This window comes from Clarias gariepinus, chromosome 6, assembly GCF_024256425.1.
Source record: "Clarias gariepinus isolate MV-2021 ecotype Netherlands chromosome 6, CGAR_prim_01v2, whole genome shotgun sequence".
NCBI lineage: Eukaryota > Metazoa > Chordata > Actinopteri > Siluriformes > Clariidae > Clarias > Clarias gariepinus.
In genome coordinates, this window is record NC_071105.1 from 30,505,439 (window position 1) to 30,526,343 (window position 20,905).

At 40.7% G+C, this 20,905-nt stretch overlaps 1 protein-coding gene across 5 annotated transcripts in view; it reads left to right on the top strand.

Moving 5' to 3' along the window:
* The window catches only part of agap1 (ArfGAP with GTPase domain, ankyrin repeat and PH domain 1), a 147,383-nt gene that overhangs the window by 32,816 nt on the left and 93,662 nt on the right, over positions 1-20,905 (top strand). For 2 of the 5 annotated variants that reach the window (XM_053498462.1, XM_053498463.1), the window contains exon 1: positions 10,998-12,246. The exons of the other annotated variants lie outside the window; for them this stretch is intronic. In XM_053498462.1, coding sequence (XP_053354437.1) covers positions 10,998-12,246 — 1,249 coding nt within the window. Of the gene's footprint in view, positions 1-10,997; positions 12,247-20,905 lie in introns of those variants that run through there. 5 annotated transcript variants of the gene reach the window in all.

Here is a 20,905-nt window from a genome sequence, read left to right on the forward strand (position 1 = left end):
AACGCATTCAGTCGACCCGTTGTGCGTTATTATTCTGCAGAATGTTTTTTGTTTTATATTACACCTCTCTCATGTAAGTGTTATTATTTTATTATTACCTTCATTCTTCCTAATCAGTCTTTTCCCTTTTTTTTTTATGCATGTCCTGGTCGTTATGGCGATGCTGGTGGCCTTTACAGGTAAGACCCACACTTCTTTTCTTAGTCTTTTTCTCTTTTTAAACCCATTTGAGCTCGAGACATTTGAATTGCTCTTCTTACTACTGGTGCTTTATTGGACAACGTAAAGCTTACATTAAGTCTAAAAGTCTCTGTGTGTGAGCAAGTATCGAGGGATATTGGGTCAGAACTCTTTATGATGTGTGTAATTGTAGCATCTGAGTGCTTGTGTGTGTGTGTGTGTGTGTCTGTGTGTGCACCAGCAGCGCTCTGTTCTCTTTCTCTCTCTCTCTCTCTCTCTTTAGACTGACTAACCCAATTTCTGCCTCCTCTGAGGGATGAAAGGCAGCGTGATGCTTCTCTAACACACTCTCACACTTTATCACTCCAGCTCCCATGCCTCCATAGCGCTCACTCACCACGAGTGCACTCAAATGGATGAATTCCTGTTTTCATTTGTAGTTATATAATTGGCCTGTGTCTGATATTGTTGTGAGATTTAAATAAATATGGGTCGATGAGCAGAACGGTGTTGAGCATCTTGCACTCTACACACCGATCCCATCATCGTGGAGGAGCCGGCGTTGTTGGAGTAGTCGTCATTGCTTCCTTTTTCATCAGCCTTTTTTTTTTGCATTTATGTTTAAGTGTGTGAAGACAAACCCTGTTCGTGTTGCAGCACTGTGTTTTCATATTTAATGTGATGCAGAGCAGGAATAACGTGTGTATGTGTGTGTGTGTGGGAGGAGAAGCAGCTGCTCTAGCCAAGGGTGTGTTCAAATACAGACTACATTAAGCGAGAGCACCTCTTCCTTTTCTGTTCCTCTCTAGTGCCAGGTCCCATCTGGCTTTTGGTTTCCTGATCTCCATTTTTAATGCTGGCTCACTAAACTCCTGGGCTCGGCAGGAAAAAACAAACCCTCTTTGCTCTGCTGTTTCCTTTGTGTTTCCTCGTTGATCGGAAAAAAAAAGGCTCAGCGTAACGAGTGCACTACTCTTTTTTTTATTTTTCTCCATCACCTCATGAAGACCATGCTGATAGGGATGCTGAGCAGGGAGTCGAGTCTGGTGGGTTTTAGATAAGAACCCAGACTAGATCTCTCTCCTAGATTAAGGATCATGTGTCCCGTCATGCCATTATTTTTAGTTTCAGTTCATATCACAGCGTGTTTCATGGATGTGCAGTGGTTTTCTTTCCGAATGCCCATACCTGACCTTATTCCCAACACTACTGCACTGTTAAATCTGCTCTAACAAGACAGACCAGCTCAACGTGAAAGAATCACTTCTGTTCCACGTACCATGACCTGATATCGCAGTTTAAAAACAAAAAAAAATCCAGAAGAGGCGTGTTCAACAGGGATTAAAAAAAAAATCCCCCTTAAGCCTTTTATCTGGGATGAAAGTCTTGCCGCAGAGGATCCTGCTTGCTGTACCGTGTGTGGAGAACAGCCTGAAGAACACCTGCTTCAATCAGCGCATCTCTCCATCTCTTTTTTTTTTCTCACTTCTGTCCATCCTTCTCTCTTGTGTCTGAGCTCTCATCCTCTCCTCTCATTGTGTAACAGAATCCAGTTTTTGTTATCCCAGTAATACATACAAGGAAGTTGCTCTCTTTATTACTGGGGAAGAAGAGAATGAAAAAAAGGAAAGAGAATTTTTTTGCCGTGCTTACATTTTTTGGAAACCTACCAGAATCGAGCCGAAGAATCGATCATATTTTAAATACACACTTGTTCTTCCTTCTTTAGTGAATGTGGTGACCGCCATATTAACAAATCAGATGATCGTTAATGTTACATATTATTATTATTATTATTTATTTTTTTCTCTAACTGTAGAAGCTTCTTATTTATACAGTTTTATTTATTTTTTAAGAATGTTTTTTTTACTGTGTGGCATGAGCACTTGAAAATGTGATTTGAAAAATTGCTCTGAGCAGAAACAGTGTTTTCACAACGTCAGTTCTTGCATTCTGACCCTCAACATAACGATCCTAAACCACTTGAAACTAATTTTAACCCTTAGGGGTCGACGGCATCGTCGACGATGTCAATTATTTTTTCTTTTCTGTGTGTTCAATTATTTTTTCTTTTCAAGTGTTTTTGTGAATGAAATTATATTGTAGCAACCCAGAAGAAAATATGTACACAAACAGTAGACAAAAACAGTAGAAAAAACAGGTTTTCTTTAAAAAAAAAAGTTTAATGCCAAATAAATGTTTGTTTTTGTTTTTAACACTAATTTAATAACAGGCGTGTGTCAGATTCTCGTCTCCACACGCGTTGGAGACCTGCCCCCACACTTAGCACTCCATTTACATGCAAAATTTATGTAAACGACTCTATTCTTTTTACCTCACTGTCATTATAAAAGCCAAGTTTATGCTCTACATAAATAAGGGAAAATGTATTAGCTACTATATTGAAGATAAAGATTTGAAATTTACACAAATTTTTAGAAGAGCGCTGAATTACTGCAGGTCTTCAGAAAGGCCTTAAGGGTTAAAGGTATCAATTCCAAAAATATTTAAATTAAATTATTGGATGAACCATGAATTTCTTTTAGCCATTATTGTGCCTTTCGTCAGGACAGAACGCTGCTTAAGAATTATGTGTCTTGCCATGGGAATGTTTACTGGTGGATGTAGGCTGGCACAGGGCAGCTGAGTCCAGCCCGGCTGTCTGCTGAACAAGCAGATCACACTAATGACTCTCTTCCACTTCCCTGAATATGTTCTCTCTTCCTCCAGTCTGTCTTTGTGCTTCCTTAAACCCTTAAATCATTACTACTAGTAACTTGGTTATGTGCAGTGTTGGGGAATGTCATTTTTTTAAAGTAACTAATTACATTACAAAATTACTGTCATTTAATAAGGAAACAGTTACATTACAGTGTTACTTTCTGATAAAAGTAACTAGTTAGAGTATTTTTCCATTGCAGAAAATGAAAACTCCTTTGTGATTCCTCATGCATGTTGTTTTAGTCAAGACCTTTATAATTATTCTACCATCATCACTTAGCGAAGTTTGGCCCATAATCTGTTAACCCCTATCTCACCTACGCCGTTTTGGGCGGTGGCCGTAAGTACGGTTTATCATGATTCACCGCGAGTTTTGGTGCTGTGATTAGGTTTCCATCTTTCCAAGCGTCGGTCCTCGCATAGTCAAACCGCATACAGTAGGTGAGATAGGAGTATAACAGCAGGAATAATAGAGGGAGGCGGACTTGTAGGACGACTTTCTCTCTCTCTCTCACACACACACACACACACACACACACACACACACACACACACACACACACACACACACACACACACTACGGGATTGGGAATGACTGCTGTCTGGCTCACAAATTAAATAAGTTGTATAAATAACGAATTACATTTTTGAAAAAGTAACTTAATAAATGAGTACTTAAATGGGGAACCTAACATGTTAGATTCCTTGTTACATCAAAAAAAGTAATCCAAGTACTTTAACTTTGTAACGCGTTATACCCAACACTGGTTCTGTGACATCGCTTGTACCATCTTTTACAGCCAGTCTTAAGCTGAGCATTAGGTGTTGCATGACGAAGGCAAAAAAAACTGAATAAATAACTGGAGAACGAGGCGCGAGTTGTGGACTGCACAACATGATTAAGCAGTGCCATGCTCCGTGAACCGACCTTGATTAAGGATCACGATGGAGCGAGGAAACAAATCTCATTGACTTTGAAAGAGAGTCCATAACAGTCGGTCACGAAGACTGCTTGGCCTGATGCATTTCAAGAAGACATGAACATCTGCATTTAGATCGATGGAGGAAAGGCAGTAAATAGGGTTGGAATTTGATTTAGGAGCACATGGTTGTTGACATGTGACGCTCATGCGTTTGTGCCATGTGTAAAATAGAACAGAATAGACGTGTCGGATGTGATGGGAAATCTGATCAGACCATCAGCGAGAATCATTTGTCCAGAGAGAGAACAGTGTTGCAGTAAATAAACCCCTCCTTACAGAGACAGTCAAAAAGACATTTAAAAGTCTCAGTGTGGTCTGCAGAGACATAACCAAAATAATCAGACGAGTCATTATTCTCTCAAGTGAGCGAGGAGTAAAACCTGAATGTTTGAGTCTTGCAAAAAACGATATATATATATATATATATATATATATATAGTATTTATAAAATGTATAGCATTAACATAATAGTATTAAAATATTTATAAAAGTATTTTTTTTTCTGAATTGTGTATACATTTTTGCGTGTATACCCACTTCAGGTGGTCTCTTTGTGGCTTATTAAATGGTTCGAGCAGGATGTATATAATCTACATCACACAATCACACACTACAGCTTTCGCACTTAGCAAGTCACAGTTTAGACTTGGTGAGGAGATTTTAGATCAATGTGTGTGAATATTCTCTCCACTGCCATCGTCATTACCAAATAACCAGTCGAGTATATCGTGTGAATAAATGGTGCTCATCCTTACAGCTTCAAAGTCTTGTAAACTCGTTATTATGGGACAGCAGGGACGTTTTGGTGGCTGGTTGTGCTTCAGCACCTTGTGTTTATAATGATAAGATCTGTTTACTACCACCTTCAGGTTTTATTGGACTTGGAAAAGGGCTGAATTCAGAACATTTTTGATTTCTTAATATGTGGGTTATTATTATGATAAATCCGTATTAATAAACAAAGTATTTCTAACAGATGAATTTTGCTGTATTTCCTACAGTCTAACTTCAGTATCCTGCCTGGAAACAAGGCAGCTTGATTGGACTGTGCATTCAGATTTCATTAAAGCAGCATTGTAGTGATATTTCCCTGTAATTATCACATGCGTTTGTCTCTCTCTCTTTCTCTCTAAGGATTAAATAAAATAACAGGTCAAATAATACTGGAGCAACTTGACTGTTATGTGCGCTTTGAACCTGATATATATATATATATATTTTTTTTTTCAGCAACTCTTCCAGGTTCAGAACACAATGTTCAGCTCTGCTGCTGATGTAAAAACTCCTTTGGGTTTACATAACTTGCTCTTTTTGTTTATTTTGTCCAGTTAATTTTACTAAATGTATTTTTTTTTTATTTGTTTAGGTATTCAGTGTTTTTAGTTCATGACGTGCACTTAATCCCGTTCTGAAGCCCCATGTCAGAGGTCATTACCTGTATGTGTTCCACACGAACATGCTTTTATCTTCCAAGCATGCACTTGGCTTTCCTAACTAAGTAGTATTCATAAAATACAGACGAAGTACATCGTTACAGTGTTGAACAGCAGCAGCCGAGCTCTCGGTTTACTCTATTTGCACATTACTTATGTCAGGCGTTTGACAGGCTTGTGTTTGAAGTTACTTGCCGGCGTAGGTTAGTGTATAATTTGCATTCCCCCCCCCCACCCCCGTGTAGGATATTTGCTGCAATCTTGCTTGTTTCAGATTTTTTTCTCTCTCTGCAATTAGAGCTGCTTTGGAGGAAAATAATGGCATTATGCGAAACTGATCCTGTCGTTGGTTTTGCAGCTTTAACAAAAGCAACTGGGATGCTGTTTGAAGCAGTATATTATGAAGCAATATGCAAGGGACACGCAGCAAGGCAACACAGACTAAATGCACACACTTCTGTTTATGTAATCCCTGGTGCTTTATTTTTAGTTTTTTTTTTTTTTTTTTAAAGTTTTAACTTGGTTCTAAGCCAAGAGTTTGGATTGTACAAATTATTCAAACAGACATATTCTCATAATCTCTCATTACATCTTTATAGTCACTGCTACAGTAGGAGCAATAAATGTGGAAATTAAAGAAATATTTCCTGAATTGTTTCCCCGCATAACTTAGAAACTTGTGTCTCAAAAGAAATGAAACTCCGTCCCTCGCACCAAGCTTTAGACGGCGCTCGCCTTGAGCGCTGATGGATATATAACTCTTTCCATTTGGATCTGTCGGATGCAAGAGGATCTGCATGGTATTGCATAAAGCGAGCTAACTCAATAAAACCCAGGCTTATTGCTCAAACCATCCAAGCAGATTTTCATCACCTATACACTGTACACTGAAAAAAACTCACCTTAAGTAAAACGCTTACTGACTCTATAGCTCTTTAGCCAAATCTGCTCTTATGTTTTTGAAGCTCAGCTTACCTTTGGGATTTAATAATTAAATTATTAATTTAAAAAAATAATAATAATAACTAAGCAGTCTACATGTTACCAGTTTATAATCTTTATTGTAAATTTTCAACACTTTATTGTTGTTTTATAAACACCAGAAATTCTTTCTAAATTTCCAAAACCAGCTATATAAGTGTTTACCGTCCTCTAACAGTAACTCAACATGCAGACTTTATTGTTAAATAACTGGCAATGAAAATGAGTACGTCCTAATAAACATGTCAAAACTGTGTCCAAAGTGCCAGTATTTTGTGTAAGCACCATTTGTTATCTACAAAAAAGGCAGACTCTGTCTTAATCCTCCTGATCATGAAATTCGCCAGAGCTGCACATGTGTTGAAGAGATCCTCTTCCACTCCTCCATAATGATATCAGGTAGCTGCATGTTGGACACATGGCGTTACACCACCTTCCACTCGAGAATGCTCACTAGGGTTCAGTTCTGAAGACATACTCCACCACTGACAAACACATAAACATGATGAAGAGGATGTGTGACTTTGCATTGTTAAAGATGTACAATACAGCTGTTATTACTTACGGTTGTGGCTATTTTGACAATAATGGCAGTATGATGAGTTATTTTTAGAGTAAATAAAATCTATACTGTTATGCAAGCTGCACGTTGACTACTCTAAAATATATCCAAGTTTCTATAGAATTGTCCTTTAAGAAGATATACTAAAATATTTTGTGAGTGGGTTTAAATAACATCCCAGACCCAGAAGTGTCTGTGGTTCACTAATTGTAGGTTGACAACCCCAGTGTGCTGTGATAAAGGTTATAACATTACATTATTATACATGTCAGTTTGTTAATAAATAAGTGTGTAAGCCGTACTCGAGTGCACAGAGCGTTCAGGCTGCCGGCTTTAAAATTATTTGGAACAGGAATCATCTCCTGCAAAAGTGTTGCAGTAAATCCACCTCTGTACTCAGACAGGGTCCCGAACCTAGTCCTCTTGTCTCCATGGTCCTGCACATTGTAGGTGGCTTCCTGCCGTTCAGTAAGGGCTAGTAGTTGAATCAAGTGCACCGAGCTCAGTACAGCATCAGTAAACCCTATTTAGACTGTTGATTCAATTGTGTTAGGTTTATTGTCTTTTTTTTTTTTTTAATGTAACAGCCATATTTCCTACACGTTTTGGAGAATTTAAACTACTAAAATCTCTAGTAAAAATTACTGTGTAACTCGTGTTGTTGATTGTTTAAATAACATATCTTGTACAAAGTGCCAAGCCTTTTTTCTGACCGTATTCTCCGGTCCAATAGATAGTGGCCTTGCACCAACGTGCTAAAATTAAGCAATATCATACAAGAGGGAGTGCTGTTGTACTAATTATCAGCATGGCTGTGATGTGGTTTTAGGCTACTATTAATTATCAATAGATTATGATTTTTTGTTTATTTAATCAGTTGTTTGTCTCCACCAACACAAGCAGTCTACCAGGACTTGGTGACCAACAATTAATGTAATTAACGATTGTTAAAACGCCTGTGAAGCGATAAATATAGGGTACAATAGAACTGAGATGTTTAACTATATCAGCACTCACGGAAAGGTATAAATAAATCATTATTAATAAAACAGAAAGAAGGAACAATACCCCCCCCCCAAAAAAAGGTTTGTATTTACCAAAGATGAACACACTTTATACTTTCTGCAGAAGCTGTGATTGTTATATTTGACAAATTTCCCTAAAAATATATCAGATTATATCTAAACTTCATGACACACAGTTGCCTTAATAAAGGTGGATGTCTACACTTCAATGTCACTTTGATAAAAATACTACAGAACGGAAAAAAAAAAATTGGATACTAAAATTTGGAAATGCAGTTGGTTTCTGCATTTTTTTTCCACAATTTTTATTTGATTTGTACTTAATGAAATACTCTGTATTTGTCCTCAACGTTGACCTGTTTATGTTCCACACTGCTGAGTTTTCAAGGTTTTTATTCGTCAACGCCACCATATGTGCAGACGTATGGAGGAATCGAATTATCGTTTGTCTTCTCTCTCAACATGTGCTCACATTGTCAAGGTAAAAAAACAAACAAACAAAGGCAGTATATATACGCATATGGTGTGTGTACAGTATATATGCATGTGGTGTGTGTGCGCATACATATGAATGTTGTTGCTCGAATTTAAAGGACGAGGACCCGCCTTTCTGACTAGTTTAGGCAAGGCTGTTTGCAATAAGTCTGAACAGACCTCGTCAAACTATCGTGATTTGGGGGGGGGGGGGGGGGTATGGGATGGTGTAAAGAACTTGGTCATGATGGAGGCACATTTAAGCAGGTGGTGCTCCTTTACGCAGGGTGGGCTGTGTGGAGGAGAAAGCAGAAAGCAGCTGGGTGATAATGAAGACTAAAGTACCCCTCCCTAATCCACACTTAATCTCTGTAATGATTCCTCAAATGTCAGGCGAAACCGAGGCCCGGGGTTTTGAGGGGAGATGAGACGAGTAATCTCTATTACAGACACCACTGTCTTCTGGAGAGAGAGAGAGAGAGAGGGGCAGTAAGGGGGAGGGTGTGGTGTGCTGTTTGCTTTATTAAGTTTAACATTTGAGGTGTTTATAAATTCTTACAGAAACATCACGCTCATATCCGATTGCGAGTCTCTTGGCCTGTTTGCTGATTTTCTAATATTCTTATCTGTCCATCTCTTCAACCTGTTTACCTGAGTATCCTGCTGCTACCACTCACAATGCATTCTTGTCGAATTTAATCTGTAACACTCGTACCTGTGTGTTACAAGTATCTAACTTTTGTGTGCAACATTACTGCTAGGGGAAAAAGTGTTGCAATTTCCCTATTAAAGATTGAACAAATTTCTCATTTCATTTTTATTTTCCGTCTGTGATCATGTGTGAAGAAAAAATAAATCATGTGATTGCTCAGAGGTAAAGCTGGAACTTTTCTGTAAGAGCACACAGCATGTAACACACTAATTTTTAGAGATTTTAAAGGACCACGTTTTTGTCCTCGACACTTAACAGGTGAGACCGGTCGCCTTCGACCACGTTTGATTGACAGCGGGAATGATAAACCCCGCCCCCCTCCCCGCGCGCGCCGGACGGCTGTGTATCCCGGAGCGGATCACGTGCTTTGCTTCGTGCGGTTTGATTTCTGATTATTTTCCCCACCTTCAAAATATATTGTGTTTATATATATACACACACACATGATTAATTGATTCCGATATCCAGCGGCAGTAGAGACAGTAACACTAAGACAGGATGTGATGGCACACTGTGTACATCTTACATACAGACAGTACACACTGTACATAGGGTAATGTGAGAACTGACTGGAAGGTACTAGTGCAATGCTAAGAATAAAAATCTACAAGATATGTAAGAAGCATGTAAATAAAGCATATAAAAATGAAACTAATAAGTGAAATGAAGTTGATTGCAGTAGGCAAAGTGACAACAGTGCAAATAGTATTAATTGTGCAAAGAACAGCAGGAAAGTGACATTGAAACCGAGTCCATGCGTGCGTGATGTCAAAATATATAATAGAAGGTGTATGTGTGTGTGTGTGTATATATATATATATATATATATATATATATATATATCCTGTATATATATTGTTTGTGTGTGTGTGTGTGTATATATATATATATATATATATATATATATATCACACAATTGAGAACGCACAGTTTAACTACAGACTAGACTTGTATATAATTTGATAGCACCGTGTTTATCCGAATCTCTTTCCGGTAATAAAAATGTCTGATTCCGATCTTGTTCGTTTCTAATCGGTGATGCAAGCAGCTTGCAACTTGGTGAGCGCGCGAGCTCCAGATCCAGTCCGGTTTTTGTTCTCACCGCCGCTTTTCCCCGGGAGGCTCGCTGTCTCTTACAGAGCGCCCGCTCGCACGAGAGGACTCGCACGAGCTAGTGCTGCAGCCGCCGCGGCTTTGTGCAGCGCGTGAAATGTGATTTTTTTTTTTTTTTTTTAAGACGCGCGCTCCATGTGAATGCAAACAGCACTTGAGGACGCGGCGGTGGAGGAAAACAAATGCGCGCGAGCGAGGCGCGCGGCAGGGGTGGGGGGAGTACTCGCGCGCACAATAGGCAGCGCCGCTCAGTTGCCCGGGACGCACGGTTCGAGGTACAGTAATACATTGTGTTTTTATTCACAAGATGGACAGCGTCGCTGCGGGATCCGAACCTGGAGCTTTGGGCAGAGCGAGCGCGAGCTGTTAATTCGGGAGTTTTCTGAGAACCGATGGAGTTTAGAACGATGATGATCTTTTGGCTCGGTAACCGATGATGTCTTGTGGAGCTGCTCTTGTAGACTGACCGTCACTCCTGAGTTAAACATCCGGTACTCGAATGCATCTTAGGTTTAGCTGACACTAATTTTTATCTGATTTTACTCTTTTTATTGCTTATTATTATTATTATTATTATTATTAAGGCTCCAAACACAAACACCTTACTGTTATACTTATTATTAATAATGATAATAATATAATAATAAGAATAATTATAAGTTGCTCTCGCATGACCTGGGATCAGTTTCATCTCCCTTCACTGGTACTGTGTTCTTAATCTACCTTAATCTATTATTTAAAAAAAAAAAAAAAAAAAAAAATATATATATATATATATATATATAAATTAATCTGATCTTTGTGCCCGAAGAATGTATCTGCTTGATGGAAATTGTGTTGAGAGGATGGATCGTGGTACGCCGCAGAGAAAAACCGTGTACAGGATCTCTCTAACCTTAGTGAAAAGGGAGAGTTTGCATGAGGGTGGGGGCGCTGGTCCTTTGCACCGACGCCTGGAGAACCCCAAGGTGAGCGCATATCGGCGGGAAGGCTCAGTAGAAATCCAGCGCGGTTGCCTCCTCGAGCAGGTCAAAGAAGTGGAGGATGAAACGGACGACTTGTCTTCGCAGGCATACAGGACCTTTAGAACGTTTAGCACTGGACAACTGGAGCTTGTTAGGTCGAAAATCTCTCGAAAGGCACTTAGTCTGCGGAAAGATAACTCGATGGACTCAACTGTAACGTGCTGTGTCGAGCAGACGCAAAACGGCGCTCGGCTTCAGGAGCGCAATCTGCATGCGAAGGCAGTAAATGAGAGCAACGGAATTATAGATGCTGAGACTGAGGTAGGCTGCAGAGCAGCTGCTGGAAATATTGAAAATGTGGGTGTTAAAGTGAACAGGATCCTTCAGACTTCCAGAAGTGCTGAAGAGCAGGTCAGCAGATGTGGTGCTGAGGATCAGGCATCTACAGAGGATGGCAGCCTTCCCAAGGAAAACAGCCTTCCGTCTTTGCTTGCCAAAGAGAACGGAAGCGATGTGAAGCAGACGCCCCAGACCCCGCCGGCTAAGAGGCACCCCAGCCTGCTGCGTCGAAGTTTCAGCTTTCGCCACTGGGCAGGAGGAGAGCTGCTGCGGCTCCGAGCCCTCTCCAAAGAAAAGCACCACAGTAGCTCAGGCTGCTTAGGGAGAGACGAGGCCCCAACTCAGCCCTCTGTTGTTCTGAGGAACCCAGCCACTGAGGAGTCTGAGAAAGGCAGCGCTCTAGATATCGATGAGGTCCTTGTCCAGGTGAACAACTTGAAAGAGCCCAGCCGTAGGGACCGTGCCAAGGGCAAAAACCGCACACTGGACAACAGCGATCTGCTCAGACTGTCTGAGAAACCCCTGGTGGAGAAAGAGAGCTTTCTCAGAGCGGCTGGCCTTCGGTCCAGCGGCCATGAGCGCAGGCTTCTTCACTTCTTTAGCGGGATCTTCTTGAGGAAGGACAGTACCTCCACGCCGGTGTGCAGCCCCAGCAACCGTTCCCTGCGCAAGAATGGACTGATGGGCTCTCAGAGGAGGGCCGGCAAGGGCTGCTCACAGTCCAGCACCGAGAGTGTCAATGGCTTCCTGCGGGACGGTAATATATGCTCCTGATTTATTTTATTTATTTATTTATTCGTGATAAATCTTAAATCTTAAAGAATAGGAGTGTGTACCCAGCAGGAACCATTTGGTGAGGGGGGATAAAGTCGACGTGTTTGTTTATTTTGTACACAACAGTGATGTTTAGCTGCCATTCTTTGGAACTGTTTGTGTTTGCATTTCATTACTGTATGTCCAGGCTTAACTTAGTTGCTCCTCCTTTTCTCTCTCAGTCTCTCTTTTATTTTAAAATATCTGTCTGTAGGAGGTAGAGCTACGAGGTACTTTATTAAATGGGCTGTCAGCCTTGTTGACTTTTGTTATCTTTCCTTATGGTTTGTATTTAGACTGTGTCTATTGATCTGCGAGCCTGTGTGTGTAACTGGTTCTTCCTCTTAGTAAGAGGTTGCATTTCTTTGCATTTTTTTCTTTTATAAGAGGAACGCCTAATTTACTAAATGGAACGACCTGAAAAGTGAATTGCCCACTTTACAGTATCGTTTACAGCTCTTTCTCTTTCACCCTCTCTCTATGGTTCCATTTGCATTATCTGTATCGCTGAATGATTTTGGTGACAGCAGGTCACTAGAGATGTCCAGACTAACCCCCCCCCCACCACCACCACCACCACACTGTCTGTGATATGGTAATGTGACAGCTTCTGGCAGATACTTCATATGCTCTGAAAGTGCTCTTAATGAATTACCTGCCTGGGCGTGAGCCAAGGGCCATCTGCTGCCCCCGAGGTGAGCCAGGCTGAGACGCACGTCCTGAAAGACAGGCTGCTCTCGTCTGCTGAGAGATATATTCCTTGTGCCCTGGCTTTTAAAGTAGGATTTCTTCTTCAAGTATGACCTTAAAATGGATTTAAAAATTAGCAAGTTTTTTTTTCCTTTTTCTTTCCTGAGGTCAGACTACAGCTGTGTTGTAAAGCCTGTGACCTGTACGGTGTGTTTGGATTACATGACCCTAAGTGTGTGTGTGGTGTAACATTACCAGTGCTGAGTGGCTGCTTCCACATTCTGCAAATTCTTTAGGCTTTCCTAAAGTTAAGATGTGACTCTCTCTCACACACACACACACACACACACACACACACACACACACACACACAGCCGAAGCACCAGATACCTGATAGCTTTTAATTGTTGATTGTTTTAAACGATGAGCTTTGCTGAAATCCTCAACTAACTGACAAGCTGCATAATAGTTTGATGATTTTATTTTTCAGTCTCAGAGGATGCGCCTTTGTTTAGGCATTGTTCAGTTAAGTTTTTTAGTGCCATGTGTTACTGTGCAGAAGCAGGATGTGAAATAGCGTTCTGTAGTGCGCAGTCAGCACAGCGCCAGCCATCTGCATGGATCAGATCCCGATCCGGATCAGGATTCTTTTGGGCTAAAATTGCGTTATGACTATTATTGTTTCCGTATTGTACAAGCAGTGATGCGCCGATGTTATTGTGTTGCGCTCCCGAGGCTTGTTTAGTACTTTAGCTGTATTTTAAAATATAAAAAAAAATCAGGAGGGTATTCACAGAAGAAAAGGCAGGATGTCGGCAGGTTTCTGGATGTGGAACAGAAAGTCTGTGGCATGTTAAAGTCTGTCTTCTTTTAATCTGCTCGGTGGTTCTGTCAGTTCAGTATGTTCTTGAAGTGGCTGATTAAAAATATCACAGACAGGGTTTTTATGTATGTTTTTTTTGGTTTTGTTTTGTTTCCAGCACCATTTATTATTCTTTATGTTGGAATCTTGCCTCTCTTTTAGCAAAATACTGTCTAAACAAATATTAGGCAAGCTAGGATATATTCCCAAGCTTGTTTTAGCCTCAACAGAGCAACTATATTTATTCATCTTCACTTACACATCATGGGTATCTCCAGGGAGGTGTTTCACCGCAGGAACTGAGCCTCACGTATGTGATGGAGGTCACTTTGCCTCGCATGGGGGGTTTATGGTGTCGGATATGAGTGGCACTTATGGGTTAAGAACAAAGCCAATCCGAAGAACAGTGCACAAATTTTATTAAAAAAAATATTAATTACTGCTTAGCCACATTGTGACCACATGACCAAAGAACTCTTTTTATTATGTGCAATCAGCCAGAAATAAATAAATAAAGAATAAATCCAGGTTTTTTAATTAATTTAAAGAAATTGCACCCATCTTTGTGCTCAGATTGAACTGTATTTTTCTTCTGCAAAAATGTCATATTCACTCTATCTCCAATAAAAACGTCCCATTCGACCAGCCTTTACACATTCTTTACTCAACATGCCTCAACTGTCCAGCGCATAAAACATAGTGTGCATGTAAGGCGAAGCTTAAAAAAAAAAAAAAAAACCCTACCCTAACGAGCCCTCTGTGGCTTGTCCTGGCTGCCGAGCAGAACATAGCAGCAGGACCGTGTAAAAATAATGATCCTTGTAGGAGAGCACGGTATCTCGAGCAATCCCTGTAAAACGCTGCTTTCCATTGTTTTTTCTCTTTTATTTATTTATTTTTATCCCCCCCCACCCAGTCTTTTGCTCAGTAGGTCATGAGTGTGTCGTCCTTGTGCTGCCATCTGACTGTAGACACTTTGGAATGTGAGTGAAGTGAAGTGTAGCGTAGTAGCCATGTTGTTGGGTGGTTTATTCCCTTCAAATGTTCCCCAGTAGAGTTTGGGAAATTTTCACTTGCCTTTTTATCTTTTTTTCACTTATTTTTTTGTCCAAGCATCTAAGAAAAGAACTTTGTGTTGTTTAAAGTATTCATCAGAACAGCGTTGCCACCAATTGGGTCTTCGCCACTACACTGAGGTTGAAGAAACATTTTTGGGATTTTTCTCCTTCTCTCTTTTCAGTTGTCTATAATTTTCAGCAGTTGCTATTTTCAGTCTCGATCACAATCAAGGTGCTGTGAATTGTTCACATAGTTAGCTCAGGCTAATGAGCTCAGACTCAATGTTTTTCTACATTCTTTTTTTCTATTTTGCTCTTGTGCCTTTGCTGTTTAAATAAGCACACAGTAACTTAGGAAGTACACACCCTTCCACTCATAGCTATCTATCTGTCTATCTGTTTATCTAGATGGATAGATGGATTGATTGATTGATTGATTGATTGATGGGCTGAGTGATGTCATAATATTCTTACATAATTAGGAAACTCAGCCTAACCCATCACATGACCCATTACTATACATACCTGTATGCTCAACTTCTACAGTTGAAATCAGTCACGTTGAAATCAGGCATGTGTGGGATTTCAAAAGAGATATGTTACCTGTTAATGAGAGTGTCAGGCGTCTGTGCGTGTGTGTGTGTGTACAGAACATTGTCTTTACCTTTGGTTCAGTCATGTGGGATGAAACGTAAACCAAATTTTTTTCTATTCATTTTCATTTTTGAAAATATGAATATATACATATTTAAAAAAAAAAAAATTTCACATTTCATACACATTTCCATACTTTTTCATTGATTCCATAAAGCTGATTTGCAATAACCATTGTTAACAATGGTTATTGCAAATCAGCTTTATGGAATCAATGGAAAAGTATGGAAATATGTATGAAATATGAGAATTTTTTTTAGAAATTATATTGGCTAGCAAGGAGAAATCCTCAAAACACATAAAAGAAATAATAATTTATTTATAAGTTTTACCCCCGCTAAAGTCTAACAAGAATGATTTGTACAATTTCTTGGTGCAGGAAATCATCGCCCATTCTGCTAGAATTTCTCTCCTCTTAGCTTATTCCTCATTCAGCTTGTGGTTAATTAAGCAGCAAGCTTGTCAGTACAGGGATCAGCGCGGTCCCTGTGGATTACCACTTGTCCCTGATCCAGATAGTCCTCGCTCTTACGTTATTCCCCGAACGTACCATAAACAGACTCGATACAAAAATGACTGGAAAAGAAGCTGAGAAGACGAGAGCTTTAGGTGTTTTAAGAGGAAGATGCGTGAAGCTCTGTGGAAGCTGTGGTGCTGTTCTGAGGTCAAGCGAGTTCTTACGTACTGACATGATGAAATTAAGGTCAGTGGATGAGTGTGTGTATTAGAGAGAGAGAGGGCATGGCTAGATTAGGGCTGCTGTGCATGCTCAGGGGAGAGACAGATGCTGGGCAGCAGGAAGCGGGAGGGGGTGGGGTGGTGCTGGTGCTGGAGGAGTTTAATGCATTTCTGGTTTCATGCTAAATTTACACCCCTGACAGTGGGGTAAGTTCCAGTTTAAAATATTTTCTGTGAACGTAAATGACTGGTGCGAAGATTGATAGTTTTTTTTTTTCTTTCAGCACATCAGTTTCTCTATAATGAGGCTGTATTAGGCTTGTGCAAGCTTCTGCGACGATCCCCAGTGACATTTTAATGTTATCGCAAAGGATGGAGATGGTGGAAATCTTTGAATCAGTTTTTCATTCATTCATCCGGCGTCTATATCGCTTAATTGTTAAGTGTTATGTGTTTTTTTTTTTTTTTTTTTAACTGTTCTTTATGATTAATTAGTTTTATGATTAATTATTTTTTTAAACCCGAAAATGTCACACTTAGTTATACACTTCCAATAATAACACTTTCCACCTTAATTACGTCCTACGCTTTTGAACGTTATTTTACCAGTAGAATAAACCATATGAGGTTTTAAATGTGGGGAAAAAAAAAAAAAAAACACTTCGTAACTCTCACCTGCCAGGTATGGGGTAAAAGGTCAACATGGCCGTTACAAAAGCAGTTCATAGCCCGAGAGCCGTTGTCAGTTGCTGCTTTGCATGGTTGTCTGGCTAAGTGGCTTTTTGATTCTGCATGCCCTCAGGACTGAGTGCAGGGTTTGTGTTTATTTTATCCTGTTTTTTTCCAAAAAGATTAGCTAGGTTATCATAGACTAAGATGGGAAAAGGGTAAAAGGGAAAAAGTGTGGGGTTATTTGTGAATATTCTGGGTGGGAATGTTGAAACAAGGTGGGTGTGCCGGTGTCGATTGGGCCTCTGGAGTTTTTTGGACAACTGATACGAAGAAGAAAAGAGGAAGAAAGATCCACACTGTTCAACCTGGGCACTTCATCGTACGACAGTGCAGCGTAAATTCACAGTATATATGAGAGCTGAATTTTAGGAGATTTCAAGGCCGCCTTGTACTGGCAGCCTACAGGAATGTTAAAATCTGTAAAGAACAGCTGGCACTCCTCCTCCTCATCTTGGCTGCCAGCCTCTCTATGATTTGTAATAACGGTAAGAAGAAGGAAAAAAAGGTCCAAGCCCAATCCTAGCTTCTCAGTCTTTGCATGTCTTTGTGCATGACATTGTGGCCTGTTTGCACTCAGGCATGCAGATGGAGCAGCTCATAATCATCTCTCAGAGTGGAAAATGTGTCGGTCAGACGTGCCTGGTCTGTGGGAAGCAGAAGTGGCCTTGAAATAGCTCCAAAGCCCAGAGGAATCTAAGCTTCCCCTTAACGTCCAGTTATGTTGTTTTCTCACCAGGACTTGAAGCTAAGCTTTTTCATTTTTAGGCAGGTGGTTAGGGTGCTGCTGCTTTTTCTCCCTGAGTAACCAGCTTGCAGTTTCTGCGCAGCCGAGCTGATCCACACATTCCCACACATCTAAGCACTTTCCTGTGACTCCTTCTTTTTCTCTCTCTCTTTACCACTTTTTCTCTCCCACTCTCTTTATTTTTGCATGGTGTGTTTTTGAGTTTGCCTGCTCATCAGTCCATCCGTTTCATTAGCAGGTGTGTTAACATTTTTTTTGTCAGCTGCAGGAGCTGAGCTCCCAAAGCAGCTGTGCTTTAAGGCAGAATTCTGCGACGTTTCCAGTAATTGTTCCTAATGCGTGTAGGGAGCCGTCACAAGATGAGGTGCTTATTTCTCAGGCTGTCAATTGGACTGTTTCGCACAAAAACCACAATTGTAATTTAATTAGCCGAGGGTCCAGTAATAAAAGTTTCAGCTGTGTGGGTTTTGTTACCTGTAAAATTGCTACCAGGAAGTGTAGCAATGCATGAAATACATGGGTGACTGGCCTAGGTGTGAGTGGGTCCACTGCATTCCCTCCCGTTCACCCTGACTCTCCTGACCACCCACTCCATCACACAGTCTGACCGATCCGATTCTCTTTAGCAGAAATTACAGCCCGAGTTGCCTCACAATCTGATTGGCCAATGCATTGTGTGTTAAAGTAATAATTATAGATAAATTTGATTAAGAAATCTACAAATATATATATATATAATTTTTTTAACCACATGCCATGTGATGCAGAAATGCTTTTCTGTTTTTAGAAAAATACAAGATATGATGAGACTCTTTTATCTTTTATATTTGATAGGACACTGAAATGATGCCGACTCAAGCTCTTGTTTTTGTTTTTATCACCTGGAAGAGCTTCTGAAAGTGCGTGCTTCGAAAGCCTATGCAATGTCCTGCTGTGTGATATATATATTTTTTGTTTATTTATTTTGGTCTCCAGACATCATACTGTCCATCACAAGCTGATTTGCAGATCTGGACCCCTAGTGTAGCAGTACAGGAGAGTGGGAGTGCTCCTCAGTCTTAGATGATTGTCTTGTTGTCCAGGTAGCTTTGGGTCGGTAAGACCGCTTTGGCTTCCTTGTGAACTTTAGGACAAAGAAGGTGTGATGATCTCAGGACAAGGTCATCTGATGTTTAAATCAGGTCCCTCTTTATCATTCGACACTGGTAGCCTGGTCACATGGGAGGGAATGTGAATGTGTGTATGTGCAGAGGGGAAGGGTGTTCCAACGAGGCTGCTGACCCAGAACAATTTCCTTTCTAGTCTTCATGTGGAGGGCTTCCTGATTTATTTATTTTTTTTATGTTTTTTTTTCCACTGCTTCTCCTCCCCCAGTGTGGTGGGTGGTTGAGTCCTGGGGCAAGCCTTGGCCCCGATATGTGTGTTTCTGTCACAAGGACAATAGGCCAACTGAGTGACTGCCGGCGGCGAACTAATGACTGCCATCGGGCCAGTGTGGGGATCGTTTCCAGAAGCCCCCACAGGCCCGTGTGTGTGCCGTGACTGTGGTGTGTGGTGTCTGTTTTTGTGTGTCGGGAGGCGGAGATGAAGCTAATATAAATATTCATGGCCATTTGCTGTTTTCAATGGATACATTTACATCCTCAGTGATGTGTACAAAAAGTTACATTTACAACACAAATCGTGTCTTGTCTTGAATCCTAATTTTTTTTCTCGTTATACCATTGTTTATCTGGATGATTTCTCATTCCGCATACATAAGCACTAGGTTCACAACATCACCCAGGCTTTTTCTAGCTGCGGTTTTTATGTGTGTGTGTGTGTGTGTGTGTTGGACAGATGTGCTGTTTTGTGTGTGTGTGTGTGTGTGTGGGTGTGTAATAGTGTTCTCTCTCTGGTCTTGTATGTAAAAGAACTAGCATGACAGGTTTTCAAAGACGTATATCTAACTCCCCAAAGCGTCGAAGCTCCGTATCAATTAAATCCAGCGCTCATGTGCGTGTCATCGTCCCGCTATAATCCCGTACGGATGATGGATCCAGCCTTAATTACTTAGATGAAGTCTATTGTTTTGCTTTTTGATTAAGCCACAGCTGTAGATTGGTGTAGCATTAGCATATAAGGCCTTATCGCAGTCTCCGGCGGATTTGCATGTGCATGTGTGTTTGTTCAGCCGAGATAAGACGTTGGGACGTTAGTAGCCCAGCCGGAGTGTAGCTATATAGAGGCTCAGCTTGTGCCCCGACGGCGCGCAGACAAATGAACAGCAGAAGCATTGAAGGGAGGGAGGGGGGGTGAATAAATGAGTGCGGGGTGCCAGGCTGACTGATGAGGGCTCAGCAAAGGCCGTGCCGATTTGTCATACCGAGCCTCTCGTTAATTCACCATTAGACACGCACACACACACCTCCTGCTTCAGGACGCTGCTTGAATGTGTAGCCTTCAAACTTGAACCCCTCAACCACCCAACACGGGGGTTATTATTTATTTCGTCTTTGGGAGTCCATACACACAGCCTAGCTAAAGCTTTGTTTAAAATTTTACTTTTTTTACTTGAGTGTTGATCCCAGGGAATAAACCGGACCTCGGTTTGTGTCTCTGCCGCTTTATTATTTTGTGCTACATCAAATCTCGCTGTGTCCAGTTCTTACGTTTGTACCCAGCATTAGGGTTGTTGCCATGTCAGTGGAAGTCATAGTGAGCAGTGTAGTTCTGTCTGCTGTATACACAGCTTTTTTTCTTCCCCCTCCCGCCCTCTTCCTTTAAATCCCCAGTTCAGTTACCCTGACTCCAGAGGTTCTCACCCCTTTTGTTCCTGGCTGTGACTTTCACAGCCCTTTTCCCTCTGGACGCACCTTAAATCATCCTGCATCAACCTGCAGCAGGAATCACAGACTCCCCTGCAGCCCTTCAGCTGTGTAATCGGTTTTATGTTGTGAACATGTAACAATACTATGTTAATAAATTTATTATACACATCACTCTATTGAAAGCACAGACAAACATGTAGCGCTGACCAGAACTAACATGAACGGCGGTCTGTGTTTTGTCTGGCTTTGCAAATGTCTTTTTATTTTTTATTTTTTTGGTTGCCTTTTTTAGCTTATGCATGACCTGTTCTGATACTGCTAGCAAATTAATGAGACATTTAAAAATGAAGGAAAAAAATTAAATTAAAAAGTTG